This window comes from Agelaius phoeniceus, chromosome 4 (genome assembly GCF_051311805.1).
Source record: "Agelaius phoeniceus isolate bAgePho1 chromosome 4, bAgePho1.hap1, whole genome shotgun sequence".
Lineage (NCBI taxonomy): Eukaryota > Metazoa > Chordata > Aves > Passeriformes > Icteridae > Agelaius > Agelaius phoeniceus.
The window spans coordinates 51,885,274-51,912,730 of NC_135268.1; the positions used below are offsets into that span (position 1 = coordinate 51,885,274).

At 36.8% G+C, this 27,457-nt stretch overlaps 1 protein-coding gene across 1 annotated transcript; it reads left to right on the plus strand.

Annotated features, from left to right (window-relative positions):
* The first annotated feature begins 989 nt into the window (after positions 1–989).
* Positions 990–27,298, plus strand: TMEM156 (transmembrane protein 156). Its single transcript, XM_054633458.2, is given in 7 exon segments — positions 990–1,164; positions 5,546–5,827; positions 7,078–7,326; positions 9,414–9,521; positions 12,631–12,735; positions 18,001–18,101; positions 25,918–27,298. Coding segments are annotated over 6 exon segments (1,017 nt in total). The 3' UTR covers positions 18,099–18,101; positions 25,918–27,298.
* Positions 27,299–27,457: the final 159 nt, after the last annotated feature.

The following is a 27,457-nucleotide window of genomic DNA, read 5'->3' on the forward strand; positions in this document are numbered from 1 at the left end:
AGCATTTCGAGTTTGTAGAGCATTTCTTATTTTAATTTCAACAATATTACTTCATTTGGCTAGTACTCAATATTTAATGGCTTGTGGGAAAAATACTTCAGAAGACATCTTTCTGAATTAATGAAATCCTTTACACTATATTACTCTATATTTGAGTCAAGTTATTTGTTTTTACATATGCATTATTCAGGGTAGCTTTATTCACAACATTTCAGAAATGTTCTTTGCAGTCTCATCTATAAGAAAAATTTATAGAATATCGTGGTGGTTGTCAGAATTAATACTTCATTTTTAACTGGAAAGTTTAGCTGAAAATTGTGACTATCATGTCATAGAAATATCAATGGCTCTATCCAGTCTTCTTGTGGTGTAAAGAATAGTAAAATGCAAACTGAAGACACTTGACAGATTGGCAACACATCTGTCATCTTTTAAGAATACAGCAGCAATGATAATATGAACAACTCATCCTCAGTTCATTGTACTTAATATATCACTGATTGCCAGATCAAAAACTTTAGGTTGTACTGATCAAATCAATAGTCTGGTAAAGTCTGAAAGATTCTCTATTACATTATCTTCCACTTAGCCACATGCAAATGTATATAAATAAAACAATAAAATCCCCATAACTGACTCATGTGGTTCTGAATCATTTAAATAATGAGGATCTGACTCATTTTTAAAAAATCTTCTTGGCCAAATGAGAGCAAAATTCCTTCACAAAGATAACTGACTACTGTTTAGCAGGTATATGAAAGTGGTTATTAAGGGGTTCTTAAAGAAAAACTTCCACAAACATATAAAATAGTTGGTTTTTTTCTTATTGTCATTGTGGTACATAAATTTTGTCTTGAGCATATTTGAATGAATCATCCTCATCTATGCCCATGTAAGAACAGAATGTGGTTTTCTGCAAGTTAATGCAGTGAGAAGTAAAAGGGAAAGTCATTATAAGAAAAGGAAATGAATAGGTGTTATTTTGCATAATGTCTGCACTGAGTTAAAAGCTAAACCAGGAAGGAAGTTGCCATCACTATGCTAGATGGGAGTGCTTTGGTGACATGTGCTTGCTTTTGAGAAAACCAGTAGTCTTCAGATTAGGACTAGGAATAATTATCGTGTTTATTTTGTGTTTACCTGAATTTTTCAAAATCCATGAAGGTGAGTGATCAGCTTTTAAAATAACCTTTTATTTATTCTGAAGTCTGCAATTGAAAAATTGGCACATGCTTTCCTAAAAGCAATGGTTAGGATGCTGCCCACATGTGGAATTTGCAAAGGATATAAACTCTTTTTGTTGATTTTTTACCAACAGAGTTAATTATGTGTGGTAATTTGGAATGAGTTTGTAATTCATTTACATACACTGCAAAATTTTTGGTAACTCTTTCCATGCATGTATTTTCATGGCCTTCACAATGAAGAAAGTAGTGAAAATGCTAATGTTCTTTTATAGCAGGTGCTCATGTCTTCAGAAACAACTTTTTAGAAGATTTTATACTTAAATGCTGTAAAACTTTGTACAATTACTACCTGGCAATGAGATGCTGTCTGTGAAGGAGATATGCAGTGGTAACCTGACAAAATGTAGAGCAGAATGGATGTAACTGAGTAAAGCAAATCTTGTAGCATAAATGCCAAATTCTTCTCTTTGATCCTAGAGGCTGATACTGAATTTATGATAAATGTTAACTACACATGTGTGCAAGTTACTTTTTTAAAACTGCATGAGTAAATTTAAATAGTTTTGTCATATCCATTCCTAGGAAAGCTTTTGAATAAATAAGTATGATAATAAAAAGCATCCCTTTGACAAAGAGTGTGTTCTCAGGCATCATAACATAATTTCTTTATGAAGAATATAATTTTCTGAAATAATTTAGCATATTAAAATATCCAGATTAATTTGCTTATATATTTTTTTCATTAACCATAAAGAATGGATATATCAGTAATTAGAATATAATGTATAGATTTTTATAGTTTATAAATGAACAAACTTGGTAAGCTGTCATAAGTTTTGAATATCATAACTTTTATAATTTGGTTTAAGATGGTGGAATAATTAATATTTTACCTCCCTGCAGAGGTAAACAAAGTATTTGTAGCACAGATTATCCAAATAAACAATTACAGGACTATTACCAGAAGGAAACATTAACCTTAGTGTCAAACATCAAAGAATAATTACATTTTTCCATGATAATTTTTCTAGATTGCTCCTATTTGTCATGCTTTAGGCTGCAATAGTGTGATCACTGCAATTCTGTCTTAATCACAGCATGTCTAAAATAAGATTGTGAAGTATATGTGCGGAACAGAATTTTAGTTGGAGCAGCACTTATATTTGGAAAATTAGAATTATTGCTGCATTTTGGATGTTTTAAAAACTAAATTACTGTATAACAGACTGTGTAATGATGTCTGAATTACATTGGAAAGTAAATATGTTGAACAATTTGTTCAAAATCTCTAAGGATTTTGGGTCTCTGGTTCATCAAAAACCTTCTGTTGAAAACTGGTTTTATTTCAGATTTTGTGACAAACTTAAAATGTATAGATTTTTTTGTAAATGTTTCAAATTGCTGGTTACACCATGAGACTTCAGCAGACAGAGTTGTTGGAAATCTTTGAGATGTGAAATCACTGGCTCTTCCTCTGCGAGTTCCTAAATGAATGGCAGAAAGCTCCTAATTCCTGGATGTCTTATCCCAGGGGAAGTTCCAGCATTTACTTTCATTATGGAGAGGGAATAAAAATGGAAATTTATCATTAAACAACAATTTAGGGGGAAATCAATTTGCAAAAAAAAAAAAAAAACAACCCCTTAATTTTTTTTCAAAAGAATACAGTTCAGCATTACCAGAAGTGAAATGTTTCCTTTCTGTTTGTAAAGCAATCCATTTGTTGGTTACAAGTCATTGAACCTTTAAATTACACTGATTTAGAGTAGGAGGTTATCCTTTTGGGGTCTGATGCTTTCAATCCCAGTCCTGTCCCTTGAGTCCTGCTACTTGGTGGAGTGTATCTCCTTTAATCTATCAGTTGTGTATTCCCCAACTTGTACCATAGGTCTTATATCTCTGCAGTATTATGTGGCAACTCCAGCTTCCATAAGGAAATGATAAAAAATGCAACTTACACACTGCTGCTCTCACTCAAAACAGAATACTGCAGATCAAATGAAAAAGAGTCAAACCCATGCAAAGTGAAATATTTGTGATTTTCTTAATGGGAAGCAAGTTTTTTTATAAATTTTGATCTTCCCTGTGAATACTTTCATATTAATGGATTTGGATTTTCTATGAAAAACCATCCTGTAAATAGAGGTTCTTTAGAAGAATTTAATAATCACATAACTTCTTAAGCTTAAGCATGTGATTGCAGGTCTTTGAATATAAAACATTTCCCTAGAGTTACTTTGCATGGTTTCATCTCAGCAATCCTTTTTTACTATTCAGGCTGCCTGTGTTCAGATTTCAAATCCTTTCCAAGTTTCTAGAGTGATGTTTACATTTGGGAGGGTGCTTCCCAGTGCTGCAGCAAGGAGCAAGGAGTATGGTATGGCTCTGTCTGCCATGTAACCCACTGGGAAAGTGTAGTGTTATTGCAGCCCTCCTTCCAGTGTTCAACAGTCTACATCCCTCCTCAGAAAAGCCACAGTCCTGTGATGTGGGAAAAAAGAAGTTTGTTTATGCTAGATTGTCATTTGATCTGCTGTCTCAGTAGAGACCTTTCAAGAGGATGGGAAGCACTTTCCCTAACTCAACAACATTCACACCTTTTCCGCTCAGATAACAGGCCTTTGACACACCTACAACAGATAACAGGCCTTTGGCACACCTACAACAGATAACAGGCCTTTGGCACACCTGCAGCGTGGCTTACAGGCAGCTCCGGAATCTGTTTAGCCATTTGTGAAGTTCAAAATGGACGGACTTTGCAGTGCTGAACAGAGATGTCTGTCACAGTCCAGCCAACAGATTCCCAAGTCCATGTACAGATTTCTTGGTGAAAAGGATATTTTAGGGAATTATGATTAGTTGCCCTTGAAAGCCATAGCAGTGGTTTTAGACTGGTGGCCCGGATGCCATGGCTTGCCATGGGAGCAGAGTAAGCATTAAATTTTTGCTCCTGGTTCATCTCCACAGACAAGTTCTACACAAAATGCCTCTTTCAAGTGGAAGAATTTCATCTCAGAAGCCTGATCCATGACCTGTTGTGTGGGTCAGATTGTAAGCATTTCAAGGAAAATTCTGTGTCTTGCCTCAGGGAAAGATCAAGCCCTAAATTTTGTCTGATGTTCTTCCTTTTTATATCAAAATGAACTTTTTGTTACCTGTGTGGTTTACATTTCAATTTATCATGTTTTATAAGGAGTTCATGACTCTCTGATGTAGTGTTAGTAAAGGGAAGATAATTGACTTTGACACTGGAGTTTGGATTTTATTTCTCTGTCCTGTCTGGAATCTCTTACTGAATCATTTCTGAGGTCAACCTGCTGCTCTGTGAGCACAGGTGGCCGAGTGCAGCTGAGCACTGAAGCAACTAAAGGATATATTTTGCTCTCTATTCATAAGGATTTATGATCACATTGCTCCAGTTGCTCATAATGGGAGTTAGATACAAAATTTTCCCTTTATAGAGATGGAAGGGTACTGCTAGAATGGGAAACATAAAACCACAGGTTAGTGCAGCATCAGCTTTGGGAAGTGGTTATTCATATTTCATGTTGAGGTCACACAAATTTTTTTTATTCTTGAGTTTTTGTATCTGAAAAAGTACTTCAAAGTTGCTGAAAAAGTGCTTCAAAGTTAGCACAAGTAAAAATTTGCATGATAAAGCTCTACTGTAATGTGGAAGAGAAATCACACTCATTTATAATTATGTGTTTTTGCTGCTTGCCAGAACTGCATTAATGTACTCTAGCTATGGTACTTTGATACTGAAATTTCATGAATACCAAACCCAAAGGTCATAATTAAAATCCATGTTTGTTGACTGAATATCAGAGAATGTGAAGGGTCTGGCTGGAGGATTCACAGCATTGCTGTGTATTTTCACTCTGTGGCTTCAATGTCATTTGGAAAGAAAGCTTTCATTCTGATTATAGCTACTTTACAACATAAATGCATTGGAATGTTGCAACTGCATTGTTCTAGGGCTGAGTTCCCTCTACAAACAAGTTTTCCATTCTTTTGAAGAAGCATAAATGCTTTCTCTTCTTTTGAAGAACAGTCAAATTGAAGGAGCTTTGAAACAGGAATGTGACTAGATACCATCAGAAATTCCAGTTACTCTTACAAGAGTTTTAATTCAATTCAGCAAATAAAATCCAGCGTCTAGATTGTGGGAAGACTCTGTGCTTGCTTTCTGTTACATATGATGCATTTAACATCTTGTCATAGCCCTCAAGAAAAAATAAAAAAGTGCATTTCATCATAAGATGGTTGGAATATGCACTACATGATGCTTCTGAGCACATACTTGTCCATGTGTCCTATACGATTGTCTGACTAATGTAGCACTCTTTCTTTTACAGCCAACACGGTAATGGTGTCCTGCATGGATACCTGTTCATCAAGTAACACCTCTTTTCCACTTTGTACTTTTAACAATTCTTACAAAACATCAGTGCAACAAAGAAGAGAAAACCAGACTATTTTGCTGAAGGTCATTATAAATAATTCCAATTTCCAAAATATTCCATGTATTTGCCAGTCATCCTGGAGGGAACAACAGTCCCACCCTAAACACAGAGAGTGTGAATCCAAGAGGGATGTGAATGTTGATCATCAAGGATCAGGGTCAATAGCTAAAAAAAGTAAGTAGGATAAGAGAAATACTTAATTTTGAAGTAGCTAATTACAAAATAAAAGGCAAGTTTTTATTTGGTACTTAGAAGAAAATTATATGGTCCTGGTCTTTGCAAGTCTATGAACAATGATGGTTTTTAGCTTTTTTTTGCATGGCTAGAAAATGCTGACTTTGTGCCAGATTCTCAGCGGCATTCTTTCCTGGCTGTCAGTGAAACATGTTGGTAGCAAATACTTTCTAAAGTACTCAATTTATTTCTAAGGAGTTGTACTTTCTGACAAATTTTCAAGCTGGATTTGATTTTAAATGTCATTATGGGACTCTACATGTAGATTGCTGACATTATGAAGATAGGCTGTATCTGGAGAACTAATTCAGTAGGTAACTATTCCTGTGATGTGGGAGGAATGGTTATTTCTTCCATAGTTTTTGTGTTTGTAGTCTACATTATCCTCAACTGTGTAGTATCAAAAATGGCCTTACATGTTTTATAGAAAGCAGCACTGACTAAGGAATGGCACAGCAATACAGAGGAGAGATAGCAACCCACATCTTTTCAGAGCAGTAGCAGCCATCATTCCTTCTTTGCAAATCTATGGAAATCTTTGGGGAAGAGGATACCTCTTTCTAACATTGTCAGCAACCGGGGCAATAGGCCAAGTCCTGAATATAAGAAATTCAGGTATTTTCCAACTGTATATTTTCCTCATTACAAAACAGCTGTCTTAACAAGCATGAAAAATAAAAGCTTATATATGGACAACCTCTGTTCTCAGTTATACCTGTACAACTAACACTTTTGACAATATCTCACCTGGTTCTTGTAAACACAGCACAAGTCTCACATATTGTGTGGTTTGAAGCAAAGCAAGGACCTCCTGCAGCTGGTAGCAGACAGACAGTGTGTGCACTTCAAATCTCTATCATCATGTGGCTTCTGCCTGGCTTCTATCCTTCTCATAGCCTGATGTTTGCCTGTTGCCTTTGACAACTGACAAAAACAACAATAACAAAAAAGTGATAGTAAAGCAAAAAAGAGTTATACTTTGCAGGGAAAATGTATAAGATAACCAAGGCTTTTTAGATCTATTCAGAGTAACTTTACACAGTATATATTTATCCATCTTTTTCATAGTCAGTGATGTAGAAACCTTTATGTTTTTGCAAATGAGACAGAGAATTCACTGTACTTTTTGAGAGTTGTCTCTCGATTTACCACTTGTATAACAGTTTTGTTTTAATTTTTATTTCCAAAAGCAAAAGGTTCGCTTGAAGTGAAAACAGAAAATGTTACTTATTTTTATAAATATTTTAATTTCACTACGGTTTCCAAGAAAGAAGTGGAGCATAATACGAACTACCTGATGGAAATCCACATCAACAATTCTATAGTCAGAGGACAAAACGCAGCCAACAAACAACTAAATCATTCTTGTCTCTTGGCATTGATGGAAGACCAAAATGACTGCATAACTACTTCACTGCAACTGAAGTCTTATATGGAATGTAAGTTACAAAAGACATTCAGAATGGAAATCAAACTAGAAACAACATAATCTTGCAAAAAATCTCAAGTAGGTAGTTGAAAATATTTAAATATTTGAAAATATTTAAATATTTCACAAGAAGAGAATACAATTTTGAACATCCCTTATTAAAAAGCAGTCCAGAGTAGACAACTGATGATTTTTATAATGATTTAAAGCAGGTTTAGCTGTGACTTCTTTTTTTCTAGAAGAAATACAGCAAAGTAAAGATCTGTACCTTGTTTCTTAGCAGCAACAGACTCACACATTGCATGTGACAAAACCTGGAAATAAAATTTTCCCTTTCCTGATAATGGCATAACGCTGTTGTCTTGGAGGTAAATTTAAAAATCCCTGTTAACTACAGTGATAAAAGAGCCAGGAGATAGGTTTGACCATTCTATTGTTGTACTACAATAGCCTACTACATAACCTCACTGCAGAATGCTTAAAAGATAAATCTTCAGCTGAAATAATCTTAGTTTTCCCTGAGGACAACCTTCAGCTTTTTATATTTCTCTTTGTGCTGCAAAAGTTTTTTGTTTGATTTCCTGACCATGGTCAGGACTTCCATTCTGTCTATCTACAACACTTTCATTTGGAAATTGCTGAATTATTGCATTCACTTATTTTTGCATGGAAAATATATTTTATGCTGTACCTTTGCTGGAAAAAATATGTTTTTTAGAGTTGGATTAATATATGTTAATTAAGTCCAGGGAAAATCCTAGAGAAGAAAGCACAGTTTAGGATTGTTTTGGGTTTTTGTTTGTTTGGATTTTTTTAATAGGTGTGTCTAGCCATGAGAGGAGCATAATTTGTAATTTGCCCTGCTAACTTGTGTCAATACTATGAACTAACCACCTTTTGTTAATACTGATTTACCTGGGTAGCAGTAATCTCATATTAGCAATGAAAACTAACAATATGCCTTTTTTTTTCTCTCTACTTCACAACAGCTAAAGAAGTGCTCAGGGCTTTTACTAAGCAAGGCTGATAATCAAGTCATTACAAGCCACTGCAAGATGGGGTAGGCTGCTCTGTTTAAAAGGAGCCTAGATTACTGTATTAAAGATATTTTTAGTTCTAAATTAGGAGGAATGAACCATGGGGTCATTGGCATTTGCCTCACATGTTCTTGATGGAGAAGATACAACGGAAGTTGAAGTCTAATTATACTATTCTAAGTAAGGGAAAGGGAAACAGTAGTTTGACTACAGTCTGTAATTTGGTTTTTTATGAGTTACAGTAAGATAGCTGGTTTTTAAAACAGTCATTTGACAGTGCTAAGGTATGCATTAACATGCAGCTGCCAAAGACGTTTGAAAGGCCATTCAAACAACCAGAGAGGAAAGCTCTCCACATCATTTCTTTGTTGTATACAGTCCTGACTTGTACTAGTTATTGAACTAAATCCCTGTGGAATGTGGCTGCATTTCTGCAGCAGTTGTTGTCCAAAAGAGCAGCCTACCTCCTTTATCCAGTCCCATGTGATTCTTCCTCAAGGCAACTTTAAAGGAATTCCCCAGAGGGCTCCTGTGGTGGCATTTCCTCATTTTTTTTAAATAAAAATTTCTATATGTAGGCTCATGCCTTCTCTCATATATGAAGATAGACCACAAGGTTAAGAATGTCAGTACAGGCCATTGTTGGACAGTGGACCACTCCCTTCCATGCTTTATGCAGACAGAGGGGACACGTGTTACCCTTGTTCTACCTTAAATAAAGCATTTCCATTGGCTGAGTTGAAAAGTTTTCATTCATTCAGTCATCTGTATCTATTTCAGCCTTGGAAAGATATATAGATATAGAAATATATAGAGAGATAGATATAAAAATACAGGCAAAAATTAAGCTAAATTCTAGACAGGAAACCTACCATCAAAAACCAGAGGAGGCTGAAAGAAAAAGGCATAATTGCTTCTGGTTTGTTTTTTTTTTTATTTGTTTTGTTTTTATCTGTGGGGATAGGCACAATCTGAAAACCTACTAAGATGGAATGTTCTGCTTTTCTCTACTGGCAGTGATTTGCTGCTTAATTTTCCCTCTTGTACATTTTATGGACAGATCCAATGTGTATGACGAAGATCACTTGGCTCACTATGATTCCAGTAGTTTTTGTATTTACTGTTTCAATCGTCATCTACAAAATAGTCCAAGAAAATAACCGGAACTGTAAGTAACAAAACGTTAATCTGCATTAATCTAAATTTTTATGCAAGTAAGAATATATTAATTTATAATAACAAAACTGTTGATTATTACTGTAGCTCAGACACTGATATTTTCATTGTCAAATGGTAAAAGCTTCTTAGAAACTGACTGAAGTACTCAGATGATTGATAATATTACCTCTCACCTCTGCAAAAATGTAGATGCAAATCCAAGCTTGTTGATGGCAAATTAAATGTGGGGATTTTGATAGATGATTGGTGGCTTAGTGATATGAACTTCTGGTTTCACACTGATTTCAGTAGATGAAACAATTACTCTTAAACTTTGCAAAGTTTTAAGCAGAAATCCTAATGACCAGTATAAGTGAATTGAAATACCCTTTCCTTCCTGAAGATAATTTATTTAGGTCACAGTCACAAAAAATTACAGGATAGATATGAGGAGATATACACTCACCTGTCTGTCCTTAAAACTGGCTATTCAAATTCATTGGCAGTGTAATCCCATGCAGGGCAACCAAGGTGCACTTTCTTAAGCCAAGAGCTGAATTAAGCCCAGATAACATTTCATCTCTTTGCTATTACTTCAGCAAAGAAAACATTGCTGTGATTTCTGAAACATCACTATTGAATATTCCAAGTGATTGGAACTTTGCTATGAGAGAACTTGCCATTAGTTCAGAGATTGATACAATTGTTTCTAGAATATTCTTTCAGCCATGACAGGCTCTTCTTTTGGGATACAGATAGTAATCAGATTTACAGTATTTTCTCTAGCAATATACAATGAATAAAACAATAATAAAATTGTAGAAGTACCCTGAGCTTGAGACCTTTGAGCAATCAAGATAAAGTCCTCTGCACAAAAGCAGTGCCAAAAATTGACCTCTTGTCAGCTGCTGGTCGTTGTTTCTCTTCCCAAGTCAGAGGTAGGTGGTACCAGGAGCACATTACCTTTCATCACTGTGGAAAGAATATTACTTAAGCTGTTACCTGAGGGAATAACTCTCAGGTGCTTTTCGCAGCAGTTTCCAGAGACATTCTGCTTGTGTCAGCCCTGAGTGGGCAGAATGCCTCCAGACAACCAGCATTTAGTTGCTATTGCCAGGCAGATGTGCATTCCCCTGTAGTTCAGAGCTGCTGAAAGGTCACAGGGGTAGTAAACCAAATAATAATCCTTATCCATTCCCCTGGTCATCCTTACCGTATGCACAGGTAATTTTGAAATGAAGGAGCAATAGAAGTCTAGCTTTACTCATAACTGAACAGAAGGAAGAGTAGTGCCCACACACAAAATGTTTCTGTGATTTTTTGCATAATGTCAATACTTTATGCACATATCTTTAATGACTAAGCAAAATAATTGCTTGAGATGTCAAGTTTGTACCCCCCCCACCTTGATGAAAGGAACTCCTTACCAGATTATGTTGCTTAAAATACATGATATTTTACTTATTGCTAGAAGCAATTTCTGAGACAGATTTCATGTATATAAAACCCACGAAGTGTAAATTATGACTTTATAAGTGGGCTATTAAGTGCTCTAATTTAAAGGACTTTTATTTGTAATTTGAAAACTACTTATAAATGTCATGTCTCTGATTTTCTCTGCTTTGAGTCATAACGTTCTATTTTGTTCTATTAATGTAGAACTGTAAGTAGTGATGATTAATGATTTAGTACCTTTATTCTTAAACATCACTTTTTTATTAAATTCAAGTTTTCAGAATCATCATGAACACAAACAGGGAGGAAGAGATGCCCTTTTGAGGCTTCTAATAACTTACTAGCTTCAAGGATACATTTTATGCTAATTGAGGAAAAGTGGGTTTATGAGTTAAATTTACAATATATAACATTATAACCAACATCATTATGTTACTGATAAAAAGACAAGTGCACAAAAAATAAAACTTAAGGTTTATGTGTATATATTAAGATGCCACCTTTCATTGCATGTCTATACACTATTTTTTTCCAGTGAGCTCAAAGAATAGAGCAGAACTATTAGCTATGTTTCTAAAATAGCTGTTATGAGTTTTTCCAGCCACAATTCAGTTGATAGTTTTTCTCTTCATTTCTGAGCACCACTGAAAGCTGTTAAGAAATGTGGAATTACTCATTTCCTCTTGAGACCTTGCAAGATATTCTGCTAGGTAGACTCTGAGACTCTCTGAATCATTAAGCTATTTTGATAATTGCATAAAATAAAATATCCAAATAAACTTGGTGAAGGTTACAACTGATCCATGACAAAGGCCCTAAATTAATTGTGCCTTTTCCTTTCCACTCTTGTCTCACAACCACTTCCAGAGCTTCCTTTGACATTAACTGTTACAGTGTATGCTTGGGGCTTTAGTGCTTTAGATCTCCACTGGCTAGTCATAAAAAAATTCATGACCTAAATAATTCTAACTTAATGAATTTCTTAGTGTTCTCAAAGGAAAAAGATAAAAATAAATTCTGTTACATAGAATTGGAGTGAGCCTGTCACCAGAAGCTGGCTGAGCCCTGGACTGCAGTTGCTGCTGAACAGGGCTAACCACAACAGCTGCACAACTGTCTGCAATAAACCCACTGAGAGCACAGCATTTAGAGAGCAGCAGAAGGATGGAAAGACTGAGAGTTTATGAACTGAGTGCTGAGGAACAGCCAGAGGTGCCCAATCCAGCTCTAGCTTTGTCAGGGGTGTGGAGCTTGCTCTCAGACTGTGCTATCTGAGATGAACACCCCACACTAGCAAGGAATCTGTCAGCTTCCTAGGTTGCCTGTGCAGTCTATCCTTGCTACTCCACTGTCAGCAGTGAGCGTCCAAACCTGTACTGAAATATGCATTTTTCTTGATATCCTTCCAAAATTTGTTCAAGGTACACAGTTTAGAAAAAGGCAAGGAATAATTTGAAAGGGACAAATCTGAATAAAATTTCTACAAAATTTCATTCAGGAAAATACAAATCATCTGGCCCTTGGTTACCTCATCACCTTATTCCGACACCTTCCTGATTTTTTAAACACTTTCCAAGGTATTCAACAGTTTAATCATAAGGGATTTACAAGCTTTCCTTCTAATCAAGGGCTGATGCTAACATAAGACATTTTGTTTAAAGCAGATTATAAACAAAGAGTAGCAACATCAGTTTCTACTGTTCTAAGAAGAAAAAGTTCCATACATGCAAGAAGAACTGTATCTGCTACTAAAATTCATCCTTTTCCGGGTAAGTATATAAAAGTAAAACAAAATTTAACAAGTCTTGAGGCATGAGGAGATCAAGAAAGACCTTTTAAGAATCTCCTGTCAAGAGATGCTTCAAGTTTGTTTCAGAGTTACCTTGGTCCTACACAAATTTGATCTGGCTTATGTTAAGGAAACACTTTTTTGTTTTAAAGAAATAAATCTGACAACAAAACTATAAGAAGACATATATATAATGTGAGAATGCTTCTCCCAGTCTTCCCAGTGTGTTGCATTAATGACTTTGAACTTTTTAATTTTTGGTCATATTGCGTGCCAGTTTTGAGGTTTGTCACCTGAGTGCTTTGTGTGTGTATGAAAAATATACAGAGATGTACACATGTGTATGTATGCTCTATGTGTTTGTGACTCTTGATAAAATTTGTTATCAAAGCATGGAATGAATGGCTGCAGCAGGACTCAATAAATGGTTTTGCTGGCACTTCATAGCCTATTTCTAGGGTCAAATTCCCACAAAATGCAATTTTTGAGTTTCAGATAGGTAAAAAATTGTGGTCTTCAGAGAGTGTAGTATGCTTACCACACACAAATTAAATGACATGGCTAAACTCAAAGTTTGGATTCTAGAAAACTGGATTTGGCATCCAATATCTGTGTGAGTGCCAATTACCAGGTGTTTCTGTGAGTGTTACTGACATTGCTCAAAGAGTGAAATGTTTTAATAAATTTCATGGATTCTGGTTTTGTGAAGGGAGCTATATCTTTAAAAAGATTAACATGAACATATAGAATAATAGCTCTGAATGTCAAACTAACCTCCCTTCAAAACAAGAAAAATACAAAGCCAGCAATTTTAAAAAGTGGTTTTAAATATGACTTAAGGCTTAAGTACTTTGCTTTTTGTTTTGTTAGTTCTTCGGGAGTAAGAGGAGACTCACTAATTTATGTCCACAACTCAGTATTTCATGGCATTTCAATTTTACCTAGAAAAGAGTGAATAGCTTCTTGTCTGTCTGAACTCCCCTGTGAGTACAATTTATGCTTCTTGCTCTTAAAGCACTGGCTACCTCTGAGATATATTTATGAGCTCATTCTTTTCATTCTGCGTGGAAGGAATTACTTTTCTGACATCTATTGTCTTGAGTAGCTTCACTAATATCATACCTGTTTAAACACATATTCAGAATAGCATTTTAATGCCATTTAATGTTGTATATCCAAGGCATTTTTGATGAGGGGGTCTTAGGGAAATTCAAATCTGATTTTACTAGATTTTACTGAAGAGAATAAGAATCCCTTATTGGTCTGTCATTCTCATTTTTAAGTGCCTCCTACTACAATTGATCCATGAAACTCAGAAAGATGCTTAGTTACATGAACTGCTGTAATGGGGTTTATTTTAAAATAAAAGTCCTTGGTTTCACACACCATAATTTCAGTCAATCCAATCAATTTCTTAGTTTATACCAATATAATTTAAAATACAATCAAATCCATATGAAGAGTTTATTCTTTCCATAGTTGCTAAGCTTAGGATTTGTTACCATGATAATGGATTATAAATAGCTACAGATGACTTTGTTGACAGCCCTTGACAATATTTTCCCTATAATTAGAGCATAGCTTGCAATCTTGAAAGAAGCCATTGAGATCCACTGAAGACAATACAATCACCCTGGAAACACAGTAATGAGTACTTGAGAGGATGTGACAGTACATCTTATAGATGAAAAGATGGAAAAGTACTCCTAAAAGGTTATTTGAAGTAAAGAAATTACAAGGGAAGAAAAAGAGGGAAGCCTATACTTCAACAATGGGAGTGAATTCTTAGGAGGCTTAGTAAATGACTGGCTTAATGTCACTGTAGTCCTACAAAAAAAGTAATTTACAGCATGGATGTTAGTTTTGTAAAACTGTTAGTGGTTTTATATCCATGAATCATTGTCATTAAGTCCAGTGACCAGAGGAAAGGGGGAAAAATGTACAGAATGTTCTCTGGCGAAGGATTAATTTTACAACCTTCCAAATTCACAGTACTGCAAAGATTAAGCACATATAGTGAGGAGAGGGGAGCTTAATAGCATTCTGTCATAAATGTTAACTAAATGTTGTCTGGGCTGTAAAGCTAAAAAAGAATGCACTAGACCATGGGTTGTACAAACTTTTTCTAGACTTCAGAGCTGGCCCTGCCATTGCATTTATGTATAGTAACTGTCCCTTGAATGGTATGAACTGACAAAAAAGAGTTTCTCTTAAATGCATCCACAAGACAAGTGAAAGAAGACAGGATACCTTTTTTTTTGTGCAAGAAGTATTCTTTAGGTGGCTGATCTGTATTTCCAGACACAGAGGATTTTCATCAAATAGAACTTGATAGTAATAACACATGGAAAAGGATCCATTGAAGCCACTTTCTTGCTTTGCATTTACTACAGAGAATCCTAGTGAGATTCCCACTCGAGAATTTTATTGCAAGAATTTCTTTGAAGAGCTTTCATAAATTGAAGAAGCAGTAGAAGAGGTTTTAGAACAGCTTAGTAAATTAATAATGGCAATTAGAAGGAGTAGAATGTATTCCCCACAGAGTTTTAAAAGAGCTCAGATAGAAACTGCTGAATTGTCATTTGCAGCTTACTGCTTAAATCGGTCTCCAATGCAGATAAAAGGAAGAAAGTTCTACTTACCCTGCTGTTATTCCTCTTCCTTAGCCCATTTTCCCTAAACCACTTGGGTACCTCTTTGGTACCTCTTCAGTCTAGTAACTGACTAAGTGTAGTTATTCTCATGTAGCTGTATCCTAAAAAAAAGGTAATCCTGGGCACATGGCACAAAATTACTTGCTGGGAGCAGGCCAGTGTGCATGAACTGTATTCAAAAAAAAAAAAAAAAAAAGCAAGAATAAGTTGCAGAGGAATGAGGTTGCATAAATCAGGGCATTTAATAACTAGGCTGAATCTGCCTAGTAGGGTCTGGAAGATTCACTAACATAATTAGTTGGGTTATACTTTAGTGGGAATTTATATTACTGGAATCTTATCACCATAAACTCCCATTCAGACTTTATTTTCCTAGAGTAAGAACAACATTCCTTGTTTATTTTGATTCTATTTCAAATGTGGCATGTGTCAGGAAAAAAAGGCTTGTTCTCATTCCTGTACTAGAACTGGACAATGCAGACAGGGAATCATATTGTTAAAATCATCATGTTATTGCTCTGCAGTCTGTGTGGGCAGCCTTAGTTCAAGCATAATATCTTGTTCTACATTGCTCAAACAATATATTCATTTTTAGTGATGCTCCATTGGCTCATGGAGTTACAGTTTGGTTCCTTACATTTTAGGATACAAGATTCCTTGACTCAATTGTCTGGCTCACAGTAATGCAAAGTTAATTCTGATGGATGGTAGTTTCATAACTCATCCTGAAAGAAGAGCGTTGCAGGGTCACAGAGACAACAAGGATTCAGAGAATAAAACCTCAGGCTTCCTGGCCTGCAGTTGTTTCCTGGACTGTTTAGGGTTTGTGACATCCATACTATTTGATACAAGTGGGCTTGACAGCTATTACTTGCACAGAAGAAACAGCAAAACAAATTCCCTCTCATTTGAATTCCTGTATTGTTTTCTGTGCTATCCTATTAAAATAATAGTTCCTTTCCCACAAGATTAGAGGAAATAGGGGAAATTCTGCCATATCTCTGATGTGTTGCTATAGCTTCAGGTTAGTTGACATGTTGGAAACAGAAGCAAATGCTGGCTCAGCAGTGTCAGGGCTGGCATCCCAGCGAGTTCAGACTTACTCCTCCTTGTATTCTGCAATACATTTGCTTTTTAGCAAAGAGAACAGGCAAGACACATCTTCTACAGCAGCAAATAGATGCCAAGACAAGAAAGAGAAATTTGTTTAATCTTGGCTAACTGAAACATCACCTATTTGGTGGTCCCTCTCAGTTCCTGACATAGCTGAATAATTATCTTTCCCTCTGCAACTTACATGAATTATGTTGGCAAAAGCAAAGCTTCTCATAGAATTCAATATTTAACATAGACTTACATGTTTCTGAAATGCAACATAACCAAGAAAACTGTGAAGCCTTATTATGACTTTGGAGCTTTTAAATTTTTTTTCAGATAAAAAGAAGGATAAAATCTATAGGATGCAGGTAACTTTAGGGAGCTTTTTATAGCCCCTGTATGCTTTCCATAAAGCCCTGATGCACAAAGGACATTTTCTCTGCTCAGTTTGCATGCATGCAGAACACTCTTACACACAGGCACTGAAGGGGATATCAGCCTATATTTCCATTCTCTCCAGATTCATCTCATTCATCCTGAGGGTCAAACAAGATCCGTTGTTATTTTTTTTTTAACTTTTAAATATTTTTACTTTGCTTTTCATATTCAGCTGCTTGAGTGCCAAGATCCAAACTGTACTTTTTAATTGCATTTGTAAAAAGAAAGGTCCAAATGATGTAGCTAGTAGAGAATGAACATAGCTAAATATAAGAGGCACAATTTATCCTCTTGTTGTTAGCTCAGTGGAAACCCATTTGTAGGTTTACAGAAGTAATGGATAGTCAGGGACAGGATGGACCTGGAGTCAAAATATTGTGTTCTACAGCAGTTCTTTGAAAAATGCATTGGATAAACAACTCTGTGTGCATTTGCCTGACAGTGCTATCTCTGCATTTCCTTATCAGTATTCCACTGAGATACTGTATCAGGATCTGTGTGCTAAAGGCATCACCTCCCCCCCTTCCTGCTTCTGAGGTGTATGTGGTGTATGTCACCTTTGTTGACAACTGGGTGATACCCAGTAGCTCTCCCTGTGTGTGTGACAAATGAGCTGAGGCCACACCACGTATGCCTGTGGCAATCTGTGCTGCCCTTATGTGAAAATGAGTCAGGAATTTCACACTCTAAATTTCCATTGTTTCTGCTTAACTGGCCAAATTTAGGAGTTTGTATTTTGGGGGGCACTTACATAACCTCAAATTTGCATGCTTTTGGATTTTCACTACAATTTATTCACAAATTTATTTCACACAAATTTATTTGCCTACCTTCAAGCTGCTTCCCAGATCAGTGTAGAATCAGGACATTGTAGTTCTACTAGCATTAAAAGGAAGTTAAATACCAGACATGGTTAGTACTTTCAGTACTGTCCATCTCTGTCTTTTGTTCAGATGGGTCTCAATTATTTTTCAAACTTTCATATGCAAGTCCAACACTCTGCAGGTATATTTGCTGTTAATAATATGGATAAAAATTATTTTAACTTTCAATAGTGAATACCAGCAAACAACAGGCCCCACTTCCTGCACAGACCACAAAGAGACTGCCTGTAATTCCTGAACAAGAGCATTGTCACGTGGAACAACTGTAGAAGGTAAGTAACCATCTTACAACCCTAATTATTTTGGTTTGCCTCATATATTTAGAATTAATAGTGTGGATATCTGAAGAAAATAATTATTACTTCTTCTAGCCAAGTGAATAAGATGAAAAACTGGATAATGTGTTTTGTGAGAGCTAGGTGGCATGAAAAGAGAATCAGTTTTACTTCTGCTACCAAAAGTGATCTATAATCATATGTGTTAGCCTGATAAACCCTGTGTGTCCCTGCAGACCTTGGTGCAAATTCTGACACTTTTTTTCTGGTGCAAAATATTGTGTCCTAAACTTTAGCACTGTGCTGACCTTTGTTTTTACAAGGGTGGAGGAAAAAAGCAATTAGCAAATGATCTCTGAAGAAAATTCCATATTTGAAACAAATAGCCTCCTTATGAAATTCCTCAAGCAAAAGAAATTGATCACTCTGTTGTTCTTCCACCAGTCAGAAGGAATGATGAGAAGCTGGTTTCTGTTCAGAACCAAGACTAATCTCCCAGTCCTAACTTTCTGCAGCCACTGTGCTGCAGTAATTGTTTCAGGAATTCCAGATGTAAGGAACGAAATCTTCATAGAAATGTGCCATAAGAGATAGCTCTTCCTGAAAATACTTGTAATATCTAGAAAAAACAGATGCTACTTGAATAAGTAATACAGACTAATATTTCAAGTGCATAGACCAGGTGATGGCTACTTGCACGCATGATATTATTGTGTATGGTGATTTTTTTACATTAAAGGCTTAAGGAGTTCCTTCTTTTATATTTCTATTTAAATTGGATGGAGTTTTATTGGAAACTCAATATAATCTCATGCTATCTTTTTATGGTGTTAAAAAATTTATGTACTGAAGAGCAGTTTGATTTTTGTTCTTCATGTGGAAGGATGAAGATGAAATTGCACATTGAGAACAGAACTAAATGAAAAATTTTGAACAGCTTTGCTGACAGAATATGAGGTAATTCCATAGTAAATTAATAACTGAGCTAGAGAATTTTTTGGTGTTTGAATGAGAGTAGCTGGGTTATCGGATAGTATATTACAGTTATTAAAAATACTGGCCCCTGTTTAAGTGATTGTCATCCATAGATCTTGTGAAGACTTACAAAGATAAGAAGTTGTTACTGTTACTATTTTTAAAATGAGGCTGTCAGGAGACACAAAGAGATGACATGACTTGGGAACTCTGTGACATAGCTGACAGCAGTTCCCAGATCATCTGAGTTCAGCTGTTTGCCATTTGGGCTCAGTTTCTGACTGAGCAGGTGCTTTCCAGGCCCCGGTAGCCTTTCTGTAGGGCAGCTTCTTCCTTTTCTGCAGGGATTGGTCCCAGACACTTTAGTACACCATTTATTTTTCTGGTCTCTGTCACATACATGTCTGCCAGGTACCTGCCCAACTTAATTGTTTTTTTTACTCTTGGCTTGAAAATAAGACATTTCTAAGGTTGAAATAGGATGTGCTGCTAAGCAGGTGCTCACCTGTCTTCAGTGCCTTCACTTATACAGTATTATGGCTGATCATTAGCATGCTTTGTTAATTCTGTTCTTCTTCCAGGATGTTGCATTCACCTAAAACTCATCTTTTAGAAGCAGAGGGAAAAAGTCATGGCTCATTCTCATACAAATTTAACTTTTGTGTTGCTAGAGGTGGGAGTTACTGTTGGGGTGACCTTTTGCTTTTATTTCCTTAACTGTTAGGAGCTAAAGGATAGAAAGAAGAGATGGAACAGCTTTTCAGATTTTTGGTTGCTCTGTGAGACAATACATGAGATCCAGGACACTTTGGGCTTAATTACTCCCTTTCCTTAATCTCTGTGTGAATGACTGAAAGAAAAAGATTAGGTATCTTGAGAAAGCCCAAAAGCCTTGTTCAGTGCTGTACAGAAGCGGGCTTGCTTTTCCAGATAGTCCTCCTGTCAGAGGGACAGCTGGCAGTGAGGTGAAATCCAGATGTGATATGTGGGAATAATGCTGAATACATTGTAAATTGTAATGTTACATGACACTGTGTGGAAAGATTATTAAATAATCTAGCTGCAGAAATTTAGATCTAGATCTTGCCTTTCATCATGTTTTTTTTTTTAATACATTTCTTAAAGGAGTACTCCTCAGAGCTAAATACTCTGTGAAAATGATAAAAAACACTTTCTGCTTTAGTTTTGCTTTACTTCCTGCAAAAACCCCCTTCTTCTCACTTCATCTGATAAGGTCAGATCCACGTCATTACTGCTTGTGTCTGTGGGTGCCTCAGTTCCAGGAAAGCTTGCTAGCTATGAGTGCTTGTGGTAACTGAGGCTGGGGAAGGAAATTGTGATCTGCTTTTTGCACGAGTGCTGGGTTTGTCTCTGTGAAGTCTCTAGAGTGTGAAGTCTCTAGAATGCTGCTAAAGACTCGTTTGCTCAACGGGGAGAAGCTGTGTTACAAGTACTGCACATGCAAGCTAAGTACTGAGGCTGGAAAAATGCAAAAATAATCAAATTCCCAGAATTGCCAAAGACAGTTCTAGACTACATCAGCCTGATGAAGCGTGAGTTTTTCTCTGAAGTAGGAGGTGGGCTGGAGATGAGAAGTATGTACCAGGGAGCTTCTTGATCAAACCCATCATCTTTGTACCACTGACAGCTGCTCCCCTGAAGAGTGTGCATTTCAGACCACTGATACAAGAGCCTCAAATAGGGAGGGATTCTAGGCAGAGCTAGAAACCTGAGAGAGATCCACTGGGGATACCGCTAACATCTGCCCTTCCCTGCCTCAAACCAACCTCAGTCTGGTTGGTAAGAGTTACTTCAATGTCTGCCCTGAATCAGACAGGCAAGATGAGTTATACTTTTCCTCATCTTCAGCCAGCTGGAGCTACGCTCAGAGAAATCATTAACCACAGCACAGAGTGTTTGATTTCTCTGTCAGGAGACTACCTACACAGCAGCTGTGGTAGGTGTAACAGCAGTTGTGAGGAGGAGGAAATGTAAAAGCAAGGATAACTCTGATCACGATCATTATAGCTAATGAGCTGGAGAACCTGCTGATGGCCTCAGCAGTGGCCCTTAACACAACACATTGAAAGAGGAAAGGCTGAAAAACATTGGTTTAGCCATGGGAATGGTCAGGAGAGATCTGTTGCCTGTTCTTTGCTTGTTGCTCCAGTCGGCAACAGTGAAGTATTGCTCTTACTAGTAGATTGAAAGAGATATCAATAATCAATTACACATTGCAATTTTCCACTGTTTTTCTTTTTCTAACAAGAAAAAGACATTTCTTTCTATAAATGTATTTTTTAAGTCTTTAGATTTAAGACAATACTGTTGATTATGAAATGTAAATATATTGATAAACATATGACCATACATGTGTTGCCATGTTTATCAATATACTTAGATCCAATTGTGTGGTCTCCTATCTATCTATCTATCTATCTATCTATCTATCTATCTATCTATCTATCTATCTATATCCATCTATCTATCTATCTGTCTCTATCTATCTGTCTCTATCTATCTGTCTCTATCTATATCTATCTATCTATCTATCTATCTATCTATCTATCTATCTATCTATTCTGTGTGCACATAGAAATGCACCCAAATGCTTTGTTATTCATTATTGCACTGACAGCTAATTCAGCTAATAAAAAATGCACCAACTTCTGCACTTGTGCCTTTGCCAAAGGTGAATCTTTTCATCACAGATCACTTAATGTCTCTGTATTTTCACAATAACCATTACAACTACACTTGACTACCATAGGTAAGAATCCTCTGTTTCTGCCATCTTTCATTAAACTGCCATATTAGCAACTGTCCAGGAAAACAATGAATGAGCCATGTCCCTCAGGTGTTGAAACAAACTTTACATATGTTGTGGTTTAGGAATGGTGTTTTCCTATTCAATAGTCCCGCTAAAACCACAGTGCAGCTTGCTTCCCCTCCCCCCAGTTGAAAGCACAAAAGGCAAAGATCATGGCTTGAGATATGAACAATTTAGTGGAAACAGCAATGAGATAAGAAGACAATAACAAAAGGTATAGGCAAGGAAACAATTTTCACAGAAAGCCTGGGACAATACTGACTGGGTCTTCCCTACCACTTTTCTCCCCACTGGAAGGAACATCCTTCTTCTTGGAAGCAAGTCCTGTATCCCTGCTCCTGTCAATGACCTGAGGTGGTGTAGAATAATCTAGCCATGCCCACACAGCTCCAGGCTCATCCCCTCACAGCTACTGCAAAATATTACATATTTTTTTTACATATTACATTACATAACATATAACAGCTGTCAGTGTACTTCCTTAGTGCTGTGAGAAGATTGTGACATTATTTACCCTAATTTTGTTTAGATTGGAAGCATGAACATTTTATTCAGGGCATATATTTGCATTCAGGGCAAATATTTGGATTCAGAGGCAATGCAGTTCAGGTAAGAGCATGCCAGAATAAGGCTCTGGAGACTATGGTTTCTGTCTCTCCTAATGATACCTCCTTACTAATTTGCATGGTTGTAAGAAAGAACTGTTTATCCTCAGCTAAAAGAGATTGCATAGTGCTTTTAACAAAGCTTTACTTGCATCAACTGGTACTTTTAACTTTAAGAACTCTACTTCCATAAACTATTATTTTCAGCAGCTGTGAAATGCTGTGTGATGTATATCTGGTTTGAAAAACCATGAGGACTAGCACTTCTGAATGTGTTTGATTCAATGGCCATTCCCTAAACAGTGGGGGCAAATAATTAAAGTAAGAAATGAAAGTGGGCAAGAAAGAGGCAAATCACCATACCCATATGTAAGATGAAGGTGTTGGAGCATTCAGAAATATGATTTTGTTGATGGTTATTTGTGAAATCATTGTTGAGTAGGGAAGGTTTTGGCTAACCTTTCCCTTGGATGCTAAAGAAGCCTGCCTCAAGGAGTGACTTTCTGAGTCCTGCCCTTGTGACAATCTGTTTTTCCCTGGGGTGGGGCCACATGCAGTCTGGGCAGACTGGGGGGATCACTGGCCTCTCTCACACCAAAGCTGCACTTCAGTCTTACAGTGGTCAGGGCAGAATAAAAGCCACGTGTAGCATGAAGAGAAACTGTGAGCCCTCTCCTGCAGTACCTCTGTCCTCTGCCTGTTTAGGGGAAGCAGCACTGTATTCTCTGAATCAAAGGCAGGGTTAATAGACTTCATGAATGGTTAGGGACAGAACAGTGTTCTGTTTGGGGAAATTATGGACAGATAGACACTTGACAGTTCTTGGATGAAGTGCTGCCATTTTATGAGGAAAGAAAGAAAAGAAAAACTCAGTGTCTTAAAGCCAACTGTTGTGGGCTTTTTTTTCCTTGAAAGTGCCCAGTGTTACACTCTGAGTTGATGCTAGATCAAATTCACACAAGCTGGTCACTATTACCCAGACATTTTATTTACTGCATCAATCTCTTTGGCAATCAATGCCTCAAGGACACGATAAAAGAATCTTGGTATCCTGCATCGCATTAATTCTTATAATAAAACTGGTAGACACGTCAAAGACTGCATAAAACTAATGAAAGTTCCACATCAGCAATTGCCAATGATTTTTAGGACACTGCCTTTTGCCATCTGTCTTTGTGAAGGGCTTTGAGATCCTTGAACACCAAAGATGCTTCATGCCTCTGTAGCTCTTTCTGAATGACAGTGTAGCTGCACAGTTAAATCAGACAAGTTGGTCTCCAGTGAATATAGAATTTAAGACACAATCTTCTCTTCAGGTGAAATGGATTATAAAACTGGAACATAAGGTAGATGACAGGTAGCTGGCAGGGACAACACACAGTGTATGGCTAAAAAGATGAAAACCTCTGTCAAAAAAATTGTAAATTAGAAGAATTTGATGGGTCCCTTTCACAATCTGAGAAGCATGTGGGCATAGAACCTGTGGGCACAAGGGTTGGCAGAAGAGATCAACAAGTGTATGAGAGGCTGTGTCTTACCCAGCAACATTCAGAATATCATCACCATCATTGTTTTCTAATGAAACACTCCCATAGGGAATTAGAAATTTGATTGTGCGTATCCCAGTCTAATGCCAGGAAATTTCAGTGCAGGTATACCTATGGCACTACTTGGGCTTTGGCTCATGCTGTTGCTGCCTTCCTGAAGAGGTCTTTAAATGCCATCTTTGCTGAACTTAGTAGAACAAACAGAAAGTGCAGCTAAAAATATTCTTTGCCTGTTTTCCTTATGTGATTGTGGCTTTACGAAAATGTTTTCATATTTAAAAGAATCTCTCTCTCATCTGTCTTCAAGCAAGACACCCACACAAACAACAGAAGATAGGAATTATGCAGAGAAAGCAGTGAAACTCATAAGACATTCTAGCAAAGGCATGTAACGAGTGAGCTCAGGAGTGAGAGGAAGATTACAGTTAAGCTGCTTTCAGGCAGGTATTTGTGAAGAACAGTAGGTGTGATTTTAAATTGCTGGGATCCTTCCAATTATCCTTTTGACAGTTTTTCTGAAAAGCATAAATTCAGTGCTCTGAAGTGATAGTACTGTCATTAAAGTTATCATAAAATTTGGTGTGAAGCTGCTGAAGGGAGAAGTTCCTACTAGTACTGACCTACTGGCTTTGAGGGTTGGCCATTTCTGTAAGACCTAATTTTTTACACCATATTCCTCTTGATAACTATGATTCTATGATTTATGCCCTCAGGCAGCTTTAAATTGTTTTCAGAACTGTATGCACTCAATGAGGTATTTATTTTTTAAATATCATGAAAGGTAATTCCTCCTGTTTCTGCTTCCGTAAGAGATTCTAGTCCTAATTGCACATTAAAATGACAACTCCTCTCAGCACAGAGGAGCTCACAGAATCAGATTGCTGAGCACATTCCAGGGTACTTGGCACAATTACTGGGTCCTGCACTAAATGCATGCCAGGCTGTGTTTCTCTCCAAAGGACACACTAAGGGTTTCCAAGGGAAGCACTGCTGCTTGCTGGCAGAACTGGACTAGAAGGGGCACTGTGCAGGCTGTTTAAATCCACTGCTCCATTAGCTGGCATCAATTTTTGATGCAGTCTGTCCTGCCTACACTTGTCATTTTCTAGCTCACTTCAGCAGCTGCTGCCTCCAGTATGATTTCACAGCCAAGGAACACTTCTAAACCCAGTTCCTACCATGTAAAAGAAAATGTAGACAGATGTTGTAATCAGGCCTGCAGCTATAGGAACTACCAGAATGGGTGACAAGCTATATTTGCTTTTTCACTCAGTGTGCAAGTTAGAAGTACAGAAATCCTGTACTTCCACTCCACCTCCCTCTTCTCCTCCCTGAAAAGTAAGACAAGCTTGGTTGGAATCTGTGAGCTCTGGGAGCTGCAATCCAAATTCAAAAGTGTCATTCATGGTTAGTGAGAAGCAGTTCACTTGTGAATGTGGAAAAAGCTGCTTTCATTTCATTATTTCCAAATGTGTCCTGCCATATAGCAGTATAGAATGGGAATGCAGTTGGGCACAGAAAAGCACTTCAGCTAGGTGGATGTGGTGAATGTTCACCCTTCCATTGCCAGCTTCCCTGGAAGTGGGTAAGGCCTGGTGTCCCTTGCTCAAGTTCCTGTGTCACTCTCGTGGGGCAGGTACCTGGGCCACTACTCAGCTGCCAGGTATCAATCTCAGTCTTTTGCTCCATTCTGATGCGCATCACCTATTTTGTCTGCCTTTAAGTTACAATGTTGTTTTCTTTTGTAATAAAGAGGAGAATTCATTATTGTGAACATCAAAATTATGACATTTGAGATAAATTAGAGAAGACTTACCCTCCTCTTTTTTTCCTGATAATATTTTCTTTTGTTTCAGGTATCACCGTATGAAATACCAGCACTTCTGGATGAAAGAAGACACATCATACACCACAGAAGAAAGCATCCCCATTTCCAGCCTGGGGGGCTATGCTATCCATCTTTTCATGGGAATAACAATTATGCATTTTAGTTGACAAGTTCCATTTTTTCCATCATAATTACTTTGTGTTAAGAAAATATGAATGATGAACAAGCATGTTTTGCTGCATAAACAACTTCAATAGAAGACTATAGATTTCACATCTATTTTCTGTTCTTTCAGGATTCATACTTAGTTATATGGTTGTGAGGTAATCCTTGTGATAATTACATATTTTTATCAGGGCAGAAATTTATTTTATATGTTCCATAGGATAAGAAATCTGTATAAAGCTATGAATTATCCTCTACTGTGAAATAAGCACAATTTTCAACCTACTTAATGCTCTAGATGACTAAGATGCCTAAAAGATACAGATTCTGGCTGTTGAAAAGGGTGGCTAAAGTATTACAGAAGGAAAAAATTCTGCAGCATGTTAGTTTCTGCAGTAAACCAGGAAGACAATCATAATTTGTGCAGTATCTTAGTGGATAAAGAAAAAATGATAACTCATTAAGACAGTAAATGGGTTTGTACTTTTTGAGAAATTGGATTTCCATCTTTTGTTCCAGCTTGGATCATTAGCATTTCAACCCATTATCTCTTGGAACCTTTCCTTACTTTCGATTTACTGCTGCTCCTCTGAGTGCAGTGGAGCTGTTTGGGCTGAGCAGGGTCCCAAACTCCTTTGGTGCTAACAAATGATTTGTGGGTACAGCTTAGCCATCAGTTACTAGGCAGAGACAGAAATTGCCAGGACTTCAGGCTCCCTTGTGCTAAATCCATCAGGATGAACAGATTGTAAACTGCCCATTGCAAACACAATAGGCAGCAATTTAGCATCCAGTAAATACTTCATTACCTCAATTCCTTACATTTATACAGCCTTTCCCTCCTGAAGCTTTCTGAAATTGAATTTTCCAGTCTACACTGAGCAGTTCAGATTTTAATATGAATAGGTGTGAACATTAGCTACTGAATTATTTGAGGGCATATAGATTTTTTTATATTTTGTTGGATAAGTCTGAAACATTTGTTTCTATTGTTTTTTATTTTACCATCTTATTAAAAAAATAAGAGAAAAATACTTTCTTGATTTGGGGGCTTTTTGTGGTTTGTTTGTGGTAATAACAAAGCTTCTCAGAAGCAGAGTTTTTCAGAAGCAGAGTTTTTAATAAGCTTTTCAGAAGAAGAGTTTTCAATACAGTCTAAAAAGTAAGCCTCTCATAATTTGCTTCTTGATTGTGTTTTCTTCTTATTATAGAGAGCAACTTACAGACAAAGAGACATATTTGTCTCAATTCACTACAGAGCTGCTAAGGCAGTTTTGGTCGGTGTTTAAATGCTTCAAGTGATTCAAGCTATCTATCACTTTTCCCCTTCAGTTCTAGAGATCTTGATAGGGGTAGCCCTGCTTCTTGTGACCCCAACTTAATTTTCTTTCTCCTATAGTTTA